General features: G+C 45.4%; 2 protein-coding genes across 2 annotated transcripts in view; both read left to right on the forward strand.

Moving 5' to 3' along the window:
• Window positions 1-16,535, forward strand: part of VPS53 (VPS53 subunit of GARP complex) — a 70,682-nt gene extending 54,147 nt beyond the window's left edge. Inside the window, exons 21-22 of the mRNA XM_085859249.1 lie at window positions 5,856-5,960; window positions 15,650-16,535. Of these exons, the coding sequence (XP_085715375.1) occupies window positions 5,856-5,960; window positions 15,650-15,814 (270 nt within the window). The 3' untranslated portion in view covers window positions 15,815-16,535. The remainder of the gene's footprint in view (window positions 1-5,855; window positions 5,961-15,649) is intronic.
• Window positions 16,536-16,799: 264 nt separating this feature from the next.
• Window positions 16,800-18,570, forward strand: part of LOC147011246 (refilin-A-like) — a 38,749-nt gene continuing 36,978 nt past the window's right edge. Inside the window, exon 1 of the mRNA XM_085859251.1 lies at window positions 16,800-18,570. This exon is cut by the window's right edge and continues 1,022 nt beyond it. The gene's annotated coding sequence lies outside the window, so the exon portion shown is untranslated.

The raw sequence follows: 18,570 nt of genomic DNA on the forward strand, positions 1-18,570 counted from the left end.
CCTTCCCCACCCCCCCTCCTCCTCCCTCAATCTTGGCTTTTAGTTCAGTCCACAATGTGGATTACCACATTTGCGAAACAATGGGATAATTGTTAAAAAAAATTAATGCTTTATGTTTTATATATTTTGTTATTTTGGTTTGGATTAAATCCATCTATGTTATCAAATTGTTTTAATACTTGTTTCAGTTGATTTGGGGGATGGTTTGGCTATGTATCACTTTTGGAATGGCACTGTCCATCTTCCTCTCACCAACGATCCTGGGCTGGTTTGATTGACTCCACAATTACGTTTGATTTCTTTTTGTCATGAAATGATTAATGTTTTCTATATTTTTATGTTTTGGGTTGCGGGCATTAGCCCAGAGACAAAATAACTTCCTCGCGTTGGAATCCTCATCATGACTTCAGCCGCTATTGAGTTGGGGTGGGCGACAGTTTTACATTGTTTTGAGAGCGGAAGAAGAAGAAGAAGTACAAATTGGCAATTTAGTGATCTCTCGATGCGGTACTTTAGCGATGTATTTTGGCGTCTTTTTAAGTCTTGATAGTTCAGAAAACGCTCGAGAATAAAAGTATGGCTTTTAAATGCTTATGACTTCACTCTACAGTAGTTTATGAGCGTATCATTGTGTACACATTTGAATGGGCGGCCATATTTTCCCCACATCATCCCTCTATATGAAGCACTACCGTACTCCATGATACGTGCTGGGCCGATATCGGTAATCGGCATTGGCCGATTGGAGTCGGTGTGAGTGCCGATAATTATCAATTACAGTATTACACTGTATAAAACCCAAAAAACTGTGAGTCGCTTTCACCCTTGCTTCGGGAAAATTTCAATAAAGAAAAAAAGAAACAAAAAAATTAATGTTTCATTGTGGATGTTTTATGGAGATGTGCATCACCATTATTCTTTAGAAACAGCTGGCAGTCGTTATGAGATGGGTCAAAAAATTTGGCTTGATAATTTGGAAAACCTGAGGGCTGAGGAGTCAACATCCGATCGATTTTATTACTGTATGAACGATTGCTCGGAGCAGAATCCCTTTGTCTCTCTCGGACCCCCTGTACTGCATTTGCTTTTCGCACGACCAGACACGTATAAAACGCTTCATTTTATATCCGCCAATAGCTTATCGAATTGGCATATGGTAGCTCATCCTCCCTTTTGAAGATAATTAATGCCCTAATTTAATTATATCCTTTATCAGGCGCATCCTCGGCCACCGCTCTCGATGTGGTTTTCAGGTGTTTCCTGGGTAACCTCACTGGGGTCTAAAGCCGCCATGTTTTTTGGCCTGCTCAACCTTGCCTTGACTTGGACCAGGCCGCAACAATTTCTTAACAATAGTTGTTTTTTTATCATGGGTCTGGATGGGGATGATACGAAGTGGTGGTGCACTGATTGTTTGAATACCTGGAGGGAAGAGTGAGACTGAAAACCTCTGTAACGTGGTTCTATAGACCTGAAAAGTGAGGAATCCAAGAGCAGAGGTGTGCAGCCAGCTTGGTTTTTGGATTTTTCACCAGTAGAAGATAACTGGAAGAACGTGCGCATCCTGGAGCTGCTGAGTTGGGCCAGAGGACTGAGAGAGCGGAGTGAGCAATGTTGGAAAATCGACGGGAGAAAAGAGAGACCACCAACCTGCCTGCGATATGACGGCAACAGACATTGTGCTTTGGCCTCATCACGAGAGATTTCAATAATATTGAGAGCTTTAGATTCCACAGAATCCAGGAGAGACAGATGTGATTCTCAAACACCAGCGCATTGTGGAGTGTGTTACCATACCCCATTGGGCTATGGACAAAGGCCTTCTATACTGAGTAGCTCTGATTTTTCAAAGAAAGACTTGGATCGACCGAAGATACCCAATCTGCGGTTGGCTTTGGAGGCCACTTTTGTTACGTGGTCGACCCAGGAAAGGTCCTGGCTGATGGTGAGTCACAATCTCGGCCGAGTCGTACCAAAGGCTTTAGAAATGGGATGTGCTCCTGCTTTTCTTTGATGCTTAGCATTTAAAGCATAGAGCACAGACACTGCATTGCATATAGGTTGGTATTCTTGGGGGAGGGGGAGGTTTGGGGGCGAGGGTTGGGTTGGGAGGAAAACTCTGCTTAATTTGTTCGACGGTCGAACCCAGAGGAACCCTCAAATTCCCAGTATCAGGAGACAAGAGGATGGGTTTTTCAATGTAGGTTTAAGTGCCAAGTTTTCATGTGTATTTTTGGGATCTGTGTTCTCAGCCAGGACAAACGTAATGAAAAGGACTCTCGTTTTATTGAACATTAATTTGCTTCTTGTAGTTTGATGTAATTATCTCCACCATCGAAGGTGGACGGAGGTTGTGTTTTCACTCCTGTCTGTCTGCTTGTGAGCAGGATGTCTCACAAAAAAGTTGTGGACGGATTCAGACGAAACATGGACAGGTTGGGTGTGTGACAAGGATGAATTGTTGGATTTTGGTGAAGACCTGGATCTGGATCCGGTTACCTATATATTTTTTTCAGTGATTCTTCACCATTAAGAGATGGGGCCACAAACGATATATATATGGCATGATATCTCAAAAAGTTGTGGATGAGTTATGACAAAACTTGGTGGATGAGTTGGGTTAGGTGACGAGAAAAAGCCGATTACATTTTGGTTCAGGTCTAGATGCAGATCCTGCCCATCAGTGGGATACAAAACGTAAACTGTTCAGCCTGGCAGAGGTTTGCGCTCTACCGAGTGCCGTTCGAGGTTGTATATTTGCTTTTCCTTTTTCAACTTTCTTTACGCAAGTTTACCTTTTTGTCCAGACGAGAGGGACAGGACACCACAGTGCAGAGTGACTACGAGTTATTGACTCCTGTTATCCATCAACTAATGTGTCCAGTATGTGACGGGAAATTGAATTAAAGTGGTGCTATGTACCGCTGTATCCACGTTGATCTTCTATTTTATTGTTTTCTAAAGCCGCTGTGTCCCTGAGCCAAATCTTCCATGAATAGTACCAGCTGCCATTTTTTTTTCCCAACCTTTCCCCATTACTTTTTCTTTTCTCACTTTGAATCTGCCTGAATACAATGACAACGTAAGCTTGAATCTGATAATTCTATCAACAGTGCCTCTTTGTTGGTGTGCTGGTGTTGGGGTGGGTGGGGGGATTTATCCCAATGTCTTTGGAGATTTGGGTTTTTCTTTTGGCAGACTCTTAATATGAAACGTGAAACTCGAATGATTCCGCAGCAACTTTTGGGGTGCTGTGTATTAATTGAGTTCAACGGATTTGTGCAAAGGAAGCTCACTTGCCTCTTCGCCGCCTAATCTGGGTTTGAGTTCCGAGCCGACTATAAACTGGCAGATTGGAACTTTGCAGGCAGGGTGTTGCATCACGGGGTGCATCATACCTCGGATGCAATTTAAGCTGGGTATCCTGTCCGCTAGCAAATTCGTTTATTGGAAGTTAAAGATCCCACGGTGTTTTTCACAAAGAGTAGGCGAGTTATCACCTGTGCCCTGACCAAGTTACAAATTCCTGTCCAGATCACGTTCAGTTGAACGCCAGGCTTGGCCAGCCGGTTTGTGAAATAATTTGGCCAAAACTAGTCCTACCAGAAAGTAGGAACAATAGGCTGTGGCAGTGGTGCATTGTATTAATTAAAAAGAAAATTTCCTGAGACTTTAAATTTTACCTGATAATTGTTCCTGCTTAACCATTCAGTGGGGGCAGTCACCACAAATATGAATTTTAATGACTGGCTGCCCTCTGGTTAGCAGGGCATTACCTTTTTGGCCACTTCCTGATGGAGGGCGAGCACATGTAAGTTTTGGCAACGTGATCAGACATTGAGAGGATATTGATCAAAGGAAGCAGAGCACGCGAGGCCTCCGATGTGGTACCACACCCGGTACCTAAAAAGGTCACTATTATAATGAGGTCCAGCTTCACCAGCGGTTGAATGCCAATCGTCCACGATTATGCTCCATGATTGGGATGGTGAAGAGAAATTGACACCAGTACAACGGGATACACCCGTCGGTCATCCGGTTTGCATACTGTCCTCGGGATGCAAAATTGGGAGGAACGCTTTCATGTGGTTCTGAGAACTTTATTATTATTATTATTATTTATTTATTTTTTTAAACACGTGTGCACGTAAACTTTACAGGAGGCAGCGCACTGTTGTTGGGCCATTGCGCTTCTCCTCCCTTCCGGGCTGTTTGCCATTCATTCCTGCTGCTTTATTTAGAACCCTGCTAGTAAACTGAGCTGGGGAAGAAAAAAAAAAAAACAAAACAAAAAAGTTATGGCCTAGTGCCTTGGTGGAACGTGCCTTGTGCTTCTGATTTTTTTTTTCTTTTCTTTTCTTTTTTCATCGGGCCTCCATGGTGGGCTGATGGCCAGACCGGCGTGAAGGGTTTTTTTTTTCTTTCTTAGTGTTATTTTTCATACTTTTCTTCTTCGCTGCCAAACTGCAGCCACAGACTTTTCGGAGTCTCCCCGCGTGCTGCCAGCACTCCCCGTGCTCGCTTATCCAGATCACTTCCGAAAGAGACGCCAGCAGTTCATTCCATGCACACCACAGAGGGAGGCTGCCCTTTATTCTGCTTGTTGTTTCTCCCTCCTCCTCCTCCCCCCCCCCTCTCTGTTTTTCTTTTTCTTCTTTTTCTTCTTTCTCTTTGGGGGGAAACACTTGAGAATATCTTGCTTTTAATAGTAATGTATAAAACAATCGTTTCACAGTTTTATTGTAAGAATAGATCACTGATTATCCTCAATGGCCTTTCATTTAGGAAAGGGGAAGATAGCTTTGGATGAGAGCAACGTAGAGGGATTTGGAAAGGTGTGAGGGTTTGCACATCATGGGGAATTTTTTTTTTCTATCGCACGATTTGGTAAGTGAAGGGGAAGAGGGTGGGATGGAAAATAAGGAAATGCACTGACATTGAGGTCAAAGTGTGACTCGAAGTTGCAGGAATTGGTCAAGGGAAGCAGAGTTGGAAAGACGATACAAAATATATAAACCATCCGGACCATTTTCTTTGTTGGTTATTATGATGATGATTATGATGATTATTATTATTATTATTATTTTGCTAGTAATTTTTAAAGTTTGGTAGTGAGTTTGTGGCGTAAGTTCAACTCGTAAAAAGGTTTAGCAAAAGCACTTTGTTTATAAAGCGGTCGTTTTGAGGAGACCAATGTGCAGGCGAGTTTATTGGCAGGGATTATCTCCCAGGTGGCAGCACAAATGGCTTGCCTTCACAAGGCTTATCTTTCCATGCAAGCCGTGTGGGCCGTTTCTCTGTGTGTGTGTGTGTGTGTGTCGGAAAAAGGCCGTCCAGATAGCATGAACAACACCTTTTGTTCAGTTGTTTTTCCTGTTTTTGGCCAACTTAATTGGCAGAATATTTTGGACAGAGTGAAATGCTAGCTTTAAAAAAAAAAAAAAACTTGATTTTGAAAGTCTTTTTAAAATGTCATCTGATATTTTCATATCAATTCCCTATCCACCTTGTTTCATACCAGTTTTTATTTTATATCTATCAATCTATCTGTCTACCTGTCCTCGGCTCATAGATTTGCTTATACTGTACATATAGCAGATCCAGGACAAAGACTTCAGTATACATTAGTGTTTATAGCTGATCTTCACAGCAGAAGATCCGTTCATATGTGACATGTGAATTTGTTTATATTGTACAAACTGCTGTTGAGACATCCAGAACACTGTCGGATGGCAAGCAGGGTAACTTTCTATTAATTTATATACAAGAAAACCGGACCACTTGTTACTCAAAGTTTGTCCAGGCTGCTGGTAATAACTTGATTGCCAGCATTTAATCATGTCTACTCTCTCCAGGTCGTCATGTCACCTCAAGATCCTCCTCAAGGATTTGTCGACAACTACATTAAGTTGCTGTCAGATTCCAGCCCAGACACCTTTCAGAAAGTTCTCGACATGAAGGTAAGTTTGACTTTTTAACGGTTTAAAACTACGAAGCTTGTTTAGTTAGCTTTGAATTACCATTCTGAAGAATACAGTACATTTTTCTACATCCACAAAAGCTACTGTCACCCCATAAAATTGCTTTTAACCTGATATGTCTTGAAGCCAAATAAACACAACGTTTACAAATTAAGGGCATGAATGTATTGGATGCCAATGAAAAAAAATCAAATAGGACCTCTGCACCTATAGCTTATCTGGGCCCTGGCCTAATATTGCAACACAAATTTGTTTGCATCCTGACTGGTGCATTTGGAGAGGAAGATTTTTGAAGGAATTTCCACGATTTTCCCAAACATTTACCAAGTCTGCTATTTTGACACACTTCCGGTCAGGTGGTCGGCATGACCTCTACAATTTAACGTCACGACCCTGTCCTAATGTTGTAACCTAAATTTGGCAGCATTCTGACTGGTGGGTCTGGAGATTTTTGAGGGAATTGTTGCGATTTCCCCAAAAGTTGACCAGGTCGGCCATTTTGACACACTTCCGGACATGTTATCAGCATGACTTCCGCAATTTAATCAACATCCCTTGCCCGACATTATGTTGCAACCCAAATTTGGTAGCATTCTGACTTGTGGGTCCAACGAAGAAGATTTTACAAAGGAATTTTGAGCGACCGCCATTTTGACGCACTTCCAGTTGCGTGATCAGCATGGCTTCCAAAATTTTAGATCAGGACCCTATCCTCGTGTTATAACCCAAATTTGGTAGCATTCTGATTGGTGGGTCTGGAGAGGAAGATTTTTTTGAAGGAATTTACATGATTTTCCCCAAAATTGACCAAGTTGATCATTTTCACACACTTCCGGTCACGTGATTAGCATGACGTTTGGAATTTAACATCCCTACCCTGTCCTAACGTTGGAACCCAAATTTGGTAGCATTCTGACTGGTGGGTCTGGAGGAGATTTTTGAAGGAATTTGCTAAGTTGGCCATTTTGACCTCCTTAAAGTCACATGACTGGACCGAGCTTTGCAATCCCTGTTACCAGTCAGGAGAGGAACGTTGCTGCCAAATTTCAGCCGGATCAGCCAAGCGGTTTGGCCGGAAACGTCCAAATAGGAGATTGACAGACGGTGCGTGATGAAAGTGCCTTACCTGAAATTGAAATTCCAAATAAGCTAAAAATTGTGGGGATGGAGGAAAGAAATGGGTGTGAACTGTATTTTGTGATGGAGAAACATGATCAGTTGAAGAAATCCTTTTTAAACAAAAACAGGGTCTCAGGCTTGTGGAGAATCCGCAACACAAATCGCGCGGACTGATGCACGTGGGCGGATGCACGCAAAGGGGGAGGAGGGTGGGGGGGTACATGAGACAACACCAGACTGGACTTCATGTAAACACAGCCGCTGAGCTTGGTGGAAGGGACGTCACTTCCCAGAGCACTCTGGGTACCAGAGATGTCATGTCTTTGGGATGACTCAGCCAGGGTTCGAACTGCCGATCTCCCAGATTAGAGTGGACATGCTGACCATTACAGTCCAAGTATGGTTAAACACCAGTCGTTCGTAATGAAAGTTTACAATTGGCATCCTCACATTTTCATGAAATGTTGATTATAAAGCACAAGCTAATAATACCAATCGGTGTTCACAACTGATTGCTAATCGATCTATTCACCCACAACTTCCTCCTCACTTTAACCATTTTTTCACCGTCTCCTGACAAACTGCTGATTTTACAATTGTCCTTCACTTGCAATGCATGTGTTTCTTTTTTTTTTCATCCTCGAGGCTGGTTGACATGACAGCTCAGAGTTGGCACACCCCTCCTTATTCTTGGTTCGATTCCACATTTAACTACAAACTGTTACCTTGGTGCCTCACAGGTAGGATGTTGCATCAATGTGTCCTCCATTCTTTGGAGGTAGTGTTCGGCCAGTTTTCCCAATTGCTGGCTTTCACTGGTGGGCGTTAAAATTCTACTGTCTTTTTTAAAAGAGCAGGCCATTGTGTGTTGGTTTCACTGCTGATGCTACTACTTCTATAACCACTACAATTTTTTTGTATACAATGTTGAGGCTCGTGGGGGAGCTAAAACATAGAACTGATAAGGACGTAACAGGAAAAAAAGGGATAGTAGAATGAGAACGGGGGGGGGGGACACCAACAGCAGGATTGAGGAACAAAATAGAGGAAGATTTGGAGAAATGAAGGATGTGGGGGGCAATGAGGGTGAGCGGAGGACACATGGGGTGAATAAGGTGGATACAGCCATGACTTTCAGAAAGGAAAAACTGAAAATTCGGAAAAAGACGGGCTTGGAAAGGGAGGTGTTAATGGGAGTATAAAATATCATGGTTTTGAATGGTGGTGAACAGCTGGCTTGAATACCTGGAGGGAAGAATGAGATTGAACAGAATATGGAAGTTGGTTCTACAGGCAGGTAGGAGTAACAAACTGGAGGTTGGCTGTTAAAAGTGAAAGTGATAGACCTATACACTCAGCTTCATTGCAGGAGATTCCAATGATCTTGACGACCTTGGATTTCTTGAAGGCCTTGGAGTGTGAGGCAGGGGATCCAGCCCAGAGGGGAGAAGACTACTCCATAAAGCTGCAGATGAAAGCGTTGTATGTAGATACGAGTTCAGGTGTGCCAAGGAAGGACTTTGCATGACAGAGGATGCCCAGTCTGCGGCTGACTTTGGAGTCCCACTGAGATATGCGTTTTCCCCAAGAAAGATCATAGCTGAGAGTGAGACCCAAATGTTTGAATGACTGAAACTTCTTCAAGAGGATTATTAAGAAAGTAGATGGGTGTGGGTTGGTAAGGGGGGGGGGGGGTTGTCAAACTGGCCTTTCGGAGAGACAAAGTGAGAGTGTGAGATTTGTCAAGATTGAAAGTCATATCCCAAGTGTTTGACCAGCTCGTTATTCTATCAAGGTCTGCAGAGAAGGAAGGGGCTGTTGCCTGCCTACTTGATTGATCAGGGATGTCATGGCAGAGGGTGCAGTCACCAGCAAAGAGATGGAGTATTTTTCCAGTCAGAGAGATGGTTGATTAAGATTAGGAATAGGACTGGACCCGGAACACCGCCTTGGGACACTTCAGCCTTTGCAGGGAGAGGAAATGAAAGGATTGCAATGAGAGCCACGCATTGGCTACAATAGTCGAGGAAGTCACTTCGCCATGTGTGGAGTTGGTCTTGGATGCCATCGGCAGAGAGTTTGGAGAGCAGGGCAGGATGCCAGACTGTATCAAAAGCTCAAGATATGTCCAGAGACGGTCCTGATCTCATGTCTGACATTGAGGGCCTCCATCCATTGATGGGAAAGTAGTAGAAGCAACTCGTTTATGTAATGCAGGAATGTTGGCAGATTTCCAAGTTGATGGAAGATGACCAAGCACAAATGACAAAGGGCAAAGAGAAGATGTGCAAGAGCAGCAGAGCAGCAGAGCAGGATTTTAGGAGACACGTGAGCTGACGTCCGGTCCAGTGGCAGAGTCAGAGTGGAGGGTTGAAGAACCTTCTTCGCCTTCTCAGGTCCAGGAGCAGTTGGGTATGGCAGGGAAGGATGTGTACCGAGAGTGAGAAGTTTGGTACACGAGATTTGGAAACAAACACAGAATTGAGGCTTTCAGCCTTCTCACAAGTGGAGTCAGTTGTGGCGCCATTTGAAGTGAGTGAAGGCATCATGAATTGGTGATTTTTATTTGCAGATTATCAAACGGCCCATGTGGCATGCATTGCTTTACTGAATAGAGAAGGGAAAGTAGGTGAGTGGGTGTGGGTGTGGGTCGGGTTCGAGAGGACATAATCTGCTTGAGCATGTCCGGAATGTTAGGCCATGAATCTGGCGATTGTGTTTTATCATCATCATCTGAAGTTTATCCCAGAGAATTTTCAGTTCCCCTTTGAAGTTAGTGGTTTATTTTTCTAATTATGACTGGATCCAGCTTCATGAAATGGGATTTCATTGCATATTGAACACTAAGAGCGATGGAGAGGGAGTTAAGTGCAGTCGTGATTTCAAGCACGATGAACATCAAGATTGCCATCCACTCTGTCGTAAGTTTTATTTCGGAGTTGTTTCTCTTCTTCTTTTTTTTAAATTCATTTATTTATTTTCTCACCGAGCATCTTCCAAAGGTCACCATCGGAGTGTGCAGTCAAGCTGTTGCTGTTATTAAAAACAGCTTCCCGAGCCATGTTACCTGCATGCAAGAGTTCCTTAGCACCGTCTTGCTACTTCTCCACCACATTCCTGCTGTGCTGGGTAGCTTGCTTCTGACAGACTGGCTTTTGGTGGATTTTTTTTTAAAATCAAGGCCCTTCAATTGTCATCTCCACACGATCAAATTCCCAGCTGTGCACAGCGGCTTCATTCTGTATGCTGAACGGGCAGTCCTGGATCCTCTTGTATTTGCGTCTCTCGACAGGGCCGACTCCTACATCCCTCTATCTTACTCCTTTAGCATATCTGTACCTCTACTTCTGTCTCGTATTTTGATTGAGGACGTTGTCTTGAAAGATACAGGTGCAGGTACCTGTACACTGATGTGTTTTGCATTGCCTACGCATCTGCAGATTAACTCAAACATGTACACTGCAGGATGTCCAGTTGTGTGTTACTTTTGTACGAGTTAATCTTGTTGGGAAACTTGTTCTTATGAAGCGTTGAAGTTGTACTTTGCAGGCTCAAAACTTGTAAAGCGCATTGATAAAGCTTCTTTAATATCACAGTCAGTTTTGAGCCATCAAAGAAACCGTAGTGGTGGGTATTTTTACATGGCAGCTCGCCTGAGGATAACACTGCCGCATTGTGTTTCCTAGCAGGAACACCTAAGCCTTAATAGAGGGAGGCCCCATTTACCTGCAGGGAATAATTCGATTTGTTTGTTTGTTGTTGTGGAAATGTAGCAATAATGAGGCCTTTTTATCAGAATCGGCACAAAGGAAAGCCTTGCAGTCCTCAACCGTTTGCTTGGCCGAGTACGCGTTCGCTCGCTGCAGGAACGCTGTAACACCGGCTCTTCTGCTGAAGGCTTTGCTTGTGAGGGCAGCGCTGTGTAAGAAATCTGACCTGCTCTGGCTTTCATTACCTGCATTGGTCTTGCTGTCTCTAAAAGCCACCTCTCAGTCTCCGTTCCACGAGTGACTTTGTGCCAAGGTTTGCTGAGGCCCGGCTTCTCGAGTGATCGGCGCTGCATCTTTGGAAAAAAAGTTTGTTTTTAATTGCTGCGAGAGGTTTGGAAATACTTTCAGGCAGTGTGTCCAGGTAATTAGAAACTTTATTTCTTGATGAATTGGTGCTTGTCAAAATATTTTTGCTGCTTCTTTCTGAAGAGACACTTTTGTTGCAGTGCTCAAAGATCTGTTTTTCATCCAAGCGGCTCTCAAACAACCTTTTGTAGGCTTTTTTGTTTATTTAATTCTTTTTCAGGGAAGTTTTACTCACATTCTTGGCATTAGTGGTGCTAAATAAAAGGAGGAAGGGAATTTAGTTTAAACTTTGTAGTCTTCTTCTTTTTCTTTGATGGCCCCGATTATTCCCACGTCATTGTGGGGTTGGCCCCGGTGGGGGTGGGGGAGGGGAAAGTTTGGCCCAAGTCTTTCCCGAACTGGCTGGCCAGGCCTGCGTTCGACTGAGGTTAGGGCGAGACTTTGGAATTTGTTCCATGGTGTCCGGCGATATCTCGTCGCCTACTCTTCACGAAGGACACCGTGGCATCTTTAACGTCCACTGACTAATGTCTGCAGACGGGACACCCGGTTTACCATCCACTCGAGGGACGGCACACATATTGATCCCTCGCCCCACATGCAAAACACCAAGTTGACAGTTTATAGCTGGGTCGAGATTCGATCCCAGGGTAGACGGCCCAGGGACCAGTGGGCGTACCTCTTGGCTATCCTGTCAGCCTCATGACATGGCTGATGGTGAGACTCAAATGTCAACATTTCCAAACAGCAATCAGCAATTTCTGCCTTCAACTTATTGTTTCCCTTTATGGATTAATTGTGCTCTCCAGAGTGGTTCCTCTCTCATTCTAAACTAGATTGGCACTCGGTAGTGTACATACCTCCCTCGCCAGGCTGTAAAGTTTACATTTTGTATCCCACTGATAGGTCAGATCTACATCCGGACCTTTACCAAAATTGCTTCGGCTTGTTCTTGTCACTTACTCGACTCGTACCACCAGGCTTCGTCATAATCCGTCCACACCATTTTGAAATATCATGCTATACTGTGTGTAGTTTTTGGCACCATCTCTCAACGGTGAAGAATCACTTGAATTAAAAAACAAAAATTCTTGTCTTCAGATCCGGATTCGGATCTTCACCGAAATATAATCGATTCATCCTTATGAGACACCCAACCTGTCCACTAAGTTTCATCCGTCCACAACTTTTTGAGATATCCTGCTCACAGACAGACAGACAAGAGACAGACTAGGGAGAATACATAACCTTTGGTCGCCTTTGGTGCAGAGATGATGAGCATTGATATTATTGCGAATTCGCGCCCGCCGGTGTGCGAACGGCCACGTAACTCGAATTGCGGCACGTCGCCCACCGGACCGACAATTCTGTCGTGACCCTCTCGGACCAACGCCGGGAGCTAGTCACGGGTGGGCCTTTCGACCTCACCACAATCATGCCAATCGGCCACCCGCGTAGGATAGGGTTGTTCGCCAAACTCGATCTACCTAAGTACCCACGCAGATGGTAAACCGGGTGATCGTACCTCGCCACAGGTTGACACCGGACACGAGCCGCTTGGGCGGCCCGTTCCGTACTATCGGGATAACCGAGCGGTGTTATAGTCCACCTGGACGGTTCAGATTAATTACCAGGATGTTGCACCCACTACGAACCCCTTACGTGATGCAAGATGGAGATTCAAATGGAGAAAAGACGAAGTGAAACGGGCACAGTTCAACAAGCAAGCATTTTATTACGCGACACACGGAAAGCACGTATATACAGCCATACACAAAAAGCAAAGGCAAGAAGAAAACAGTTGACACCGACCTAACGCGTACACACGGCAACACTTACACAGTTTTACTTCACAGACAGCGCCAACACACATTTACACAAAAGCAAAAGGTGGAAGCCACCCTCACAGACAAGGAGGCAGACAGGCCTGTATGCCAAATGTGCGCGGGACCTAGAGGAGCGGCCAGGTCCGCGAGACCGGGGAGGTCTTACCTGCGTCCTCGTGATGCGTTGGCGGGCAAGCCGCAAAATGTCCGCGCCGCTGTGCCCCGACTCCGTGCCCTTGGTGTGCTCGTTGGCACCACGTTTGGGGTGGGGAAGGAACGGGGCCCCCTTTGCACTATCTCAGCGTGGGGGAAGGGGAAATTGTTGATGCCCTGGGGGAGGTGAGTGGCTGGCTGGCTTGGGTCCCGTGACGAGACGAGCGATCCCCCACACCGCAACCTCGTTGCTGACCGCCGTCCTCCTTACCTCGGACCCGAGCTTCCTTGCCCCGACCCGCCGCCTGCCGCTCCACCGCGCGCACTCCACCTCTTCCGGCTCAACTCTCAACGACGCTCTCCAACGCTCAACGTTCAACGCTCCAACTCACGCTTAGCTCCACCAGTTCCACACTCTCCTCGTGAGTCGCCTTCCGCTCGCACCTTTATAGCTCTCGGGAGGCGCCGATATGCAAATTCCCGGATCAGAACGCGATTGGAGGCGGGGCCACACCGCCCCCCCCCCCCGGTCAGCCATTGGTCGGGCAAAAATGGGCGTGAACCTCCCCTGATCCTAAAATTTGCATAGACGGACATAGACGGAATTCACCGACACACGCCTGGAGGCGGGGCCAAGCCGTCTCGCGCTTGCCCATTGGACGGAGGAGAAGTGGGCCTGAAGCATTCCTGATCCGCGGATCGACGCGTTCGGCCTCCATGGCTGAACGGCTCCGGGAACACGACGTTTGGTGTTGACTGGTGGTGTTTGGGAATGGCCGTAGAAGCGATGATGTGGGATGAAGTTGTGAAGGTAAAGGCGAAGGTGGTGGTGTTTGCGAATGGTTGTAGAAGCGATGATGTGGTGTCGTTGTAGTGTGGTTGGCGCTGTGGTGGGGATGGCGTGATTGCTGAGATGCTGTTTGTTTGAAATAAAAGATAGAAAAAGAAAAACGACTAACTCGAGGATCGCAGCCCGAATGGATCACATAAATTCCCTCTATACAACGGGTTTGGGCTAACTACACATGTACCTATGGAGATATCTCACCTGAGGGACCTTTATGGTGTAATGCGAATTTCCACAACCGTAACAATATCTTCGAATTGTTGAAGTCAGAAGCAGTTCTCATTTTTGTAACCTTGCTGGTCCAGTTTAAATAGACTCTGATTAAAATGATTTTTTTTTTCTTCTGATTCTTCTTCGTTGGTCGACCTGATGGAAACTCTACTTACCGATTGTGATGCTGTAACCATCAACAGAATAATAACTCCGAGTAAATGTGTCAGGTGAGACATTTAAGAGATGAGTGTCAGTGAGGTTGCGCACTCATTCTGGGTGTACATGCGATCGTGATACCTGGTGTAACGTGCACACCTCGCTTGCTCAGCTCGCTTCTGGTAGGTCACACGCAACCGCACGTGATGGATGACGAGGATGGTTAGCTCCTCTCACAGTTCACGTTTGTTACTGTCGTGCACACATCGTGTTTGTGATGACTACACATTTATATTAGTTTTGGTACTTTAGTCATTTATTCGTAAGTATTGTTTTGGACCGAGTGGAGAGGTTCCAGAATTTTGCCAATTAGCGGATTTGCATCCCTTTACCTTTACAGTGTATCTCCCTGCCCCGGGTAACAGGGTAACACCCTAATAATAGCAGAGTTGTTTCATAACCATGATTGATGTTTTCACTGTTCGAGAAGTTGAAGGACACCTTCTTGACGGGGCTGCCCTTTTTATTTGATCATAGTTGACCGTAGCACATTTTCCTGTACATGCTAAACACGTACGCACTGAATAAGGATTACCTTGTGAATGCAAATACAAATGCTCCGTTCCCTTGGACTTGGAATTTGTGCCGCACGGGTCTATGTCCTGGTCAGGTGGTCTCATCAACTTTTACGTGGTTTCCCCCTTCCATCTTGCAAGTGAACCAGACAGCTATGGGATAGTCACACCTGTCGCACCACATGGCGTGCGTGGAAACTGTACTTGCGGTAAAGCTAAAAACAGACCTGGCAGGGTGAGTTGATTTCAGCATATGGCGACTCTAACCAACCTCTGGGTGGAGGGGTGAGGGTTTTGAAATATTTGTCATGGGGTTGGAGTGGGGGGGGAGCAGCATATCATGAAAGGAGTAAACTTTCCCTGAAGTTTCATATTTTATTTATTTATTTTGATGCAGGTGTCGTGGTTCGTTGAAGAACTCTCGAGTTCCACCGATGCTTTGTGGTTTCCGGTAGTGTCGAATGCACAAAACTCGGAACGTGCTTGACAGCACAATACATTTGCTTTGTTCTTGCGTACACCGGAGTGACGATCAAAATCCTATTTGTTTTGTTATTACATACGTGCACGCAATGTATCGTTTGTTCAACTCATCACATGAATCGCGTTTGTCAATGATTTTGCTCCGAATGACGTGTCACTCTCACAGCTCACCTCCACCGTTTTGTTTCTCCCCTACCCTTGTCCAATATCTTTGTTTCAGGGTCTGAAACGTGGAGAGCAGAGTGCCATGCTGGAGCTTTTCCGACAGCGCCAGCCTCCACCGCCTGCTGGGCAGGAGGGTATTGCACTTGCCTCGGGGGCGACTCCTGAGCAGGAGAGCTCGCGCATTCGTAAATTAGAAAAACTTATCAAGAAACGCCTCTGAGTCGCGAGTCGTGATTTCTTGTTTCCCAACCGTGCCGCGACTGCTCGCCAATGTAGCTTTTTGTCCAAGGTCGCGGCTGAAGTGGTCAGTCGACGGTTATGTGAAATTGCGGCAGGTGTTATGCCCCCTCAATTTGCTGCTCCTATATGATACCCGGTTTCCTGCCCGCTCCTGCCACGGTTCTGGTCATAAATCATTCCAATTGCAGCATTCCCTTCTTACCTACTTATTGGTGTGGTGTCGCCTCTGATTGATGGACGTACGAGGCAATTTGCAAAGTTTCTCTTTTTTTTCAGGCAATGGCTTCGTGCTAACACTTGATGGATGGACAGTACAGCAGACATTGTTGGTAAAAACGAGCTGATCGCTTTGGGTTCCCTATGATTTCATATTGGAGCAGATGCTACACTCTTGAATTGGAATCCTCACTAACGTGCAATTTATTCTTTTTTTCTTTTTTTCCAGTTAATTTTGTGCAAAAGCAAAAGGAGAGACGTGTAACGTAATTCTGCAACGCTCCACATCATGTTCCGCACTTTGTGGACTCGACGTCATACTCGGTTGTTACTTTCTCTGTTTCCCTGTACATATTGTAAGCGTTGGCACCGTCCATTGTCGTTTGTTCACACTCGATAGATAGACACACACGGATGATACACAAGCAATGTATACTCGAATGGTTCCTCCTTGACTTGGGAATAAAGTGGAACGTGTCGCCGTGCATCGCATTCAAAAGTCTTTTCCTCCATTGATTGCTGCATCTGCTGCCTGCCCCAGCTGCTTGACGTACTTCACGTCACGTGATTCTCCTGTAGGAGCTTTGAGTCGAGTCGGTACGAATCGCAACGAAAGCATCTGGGAGAGATTTGACCAAATTGCTGCCTTATTGCAGTCCGCACGGCCGCCTGTGGAGGAAGGGAATTCAGAAAGGACCGAAATCCAAGCTGGCTTCCACCAAGGAGTGGACCCTGACGCGTGGATCGAGATCCGTGCAATGTACACGTGCTACCTTGGGTATCCGTCACTCAATTTCTTCAAAACTCACCAAAGTACATAGAGCGGATATTTTTTGTTTTCTTCTTATTTTGTTTTTTTGCTGCACTGAGTAGCTTTTTGACATCTGTATTGCCGACCGCATGGGGCGTGTTGATTACTTCTGATCTTCACTGTCAAGTTAAAAGCTATCTTTACCTCTGTTCTAGTTACTCTCCGCAAGGAGACCATCAATCGTTGAGAAATGCAAAGTGGAAATGTCCATTTAGCACCTTTCTTTGAGGATCTTATGGTTTCCTTTCAAGTCAGATCTATCTACAAACCTTTGTCTGTACCTTGACGATATATTTACTTCCACCACTGAATGTGGACGTAGGTTATGTTTTCACCCCTGTCTGTCTGTCTGTGACGAGGATATCTCATAAAGTTTTGGACGGATTCAGACGAAACTTGGTGGACTGGTTGGGTGTGTGACAAACACGACTTGATTAGATTTTAGTGAATATCCGTAACCGGATACGAGAACTATCAAGTGATTCTTCACCATTGAGATATCGGGCCAAAAACGATATACGGTACGATATCTAAAAATGTTGTAGACGGATATGAACACAACTTTGTGGATGAGTTGGTAGATGACAAGAACAAGCCAATTTGATTTTGGTGAAGATCTGGATCCAGATCCTGCCTATTAGTGGGATACAACCAGACACTGTTCAGCCTGGCGGACGTATGCACTCCACTGAGTGCCGTTCTAGTTCTTCATGGTTCTATATCGTTTGACTGTACGTTGAGGTCTCTGGTTCAAATCTGGTTACTGCCTCCTACACCTTTGTAGCGCAGGCCTCACAGGCCAAATAGCCTCCTGCTGCATTCAAGTTCCTTGTGCATCGTTGAGTATGAACGAGGGTACAGCACTTTCACTAAAACAAGAATGTAAGGCGTTCTTTAATTCCGAGCTAATTATTACAGTCATATCTACCGGGTTTTTCTTTTAATATTTGCTTTTCCACTGCAATCGAGCTTTAAACTTTAGCTCCGGTCAGGTTTCCTGTTTGTGTTTGTGCAAAGGATGTGTGGTGGGTCTTGGGGACGGGGTTTGAGCGTTTGGGGAATTTTTGTACTCTGGGGGAATGATTTCCAGGGTCCACAATGTTGAAACTCCCACCACCACTCGGTTCCACGTCTACATGCGAAACACCTGTAAGTGCGGGACAGGTTCTATCACATTCCTGAACAGGCCTCGACCATGGCGGTGCAACCTGTATGTAGCTCGTTTGTATATTGGCACCAGGCTCGCGTGGAGTACAGGGTAGCGTGCTGGGTCGGTCCGACCCAGGGAGCACGTGCCGTGCATTTTACAAATACCATCCCAACAAAGTTCACTTTGGAAACCACTCCTACGTGTATGGCCATACGCAAACCAGATCTCCTTTTAGAACCCATAAAAACACCGGCTGTAGTTGGGAATATCCTTGTTCGAAACTGAAGGCACAACGAAATAGTTTTGAGACACAACAGGCGAGACTTAGGTCAGACGTTTTGACCACCGTGTGGTCTTTATGGGTGATTGTACAGGCATTGTGCACCTGGTCTCGGCGGGGGGAGAGAGGATAGATCACGTGACTGCAACAAGCAGATGCTGAGACCCAATGTTTTCCTCGTCACCTCGACCCTCGTATTTAACCCGTAAATAATACGTTGGTTTTCGCCCTCTGCTTGCAGTCTCATGATGCCCTCCAACCCATCGCCAGGGTCCTTAG

This window comes from Eptatretus burgeri, chromosome 16 (assembly GCF_056783735.1).
Source record: "Eptatretus burgeri isolate ZD-2024b chromosome 16, Ebu_testis_v1, whole genome shotgun sequence".
NCBI classification, from domain to species: domain Eukaryota; kingdom Metazoa; phylum Chordata; class Myxini; order Myxiniformes; family Myxinidae; genus Eptatretus; species Eptatretus burgeri.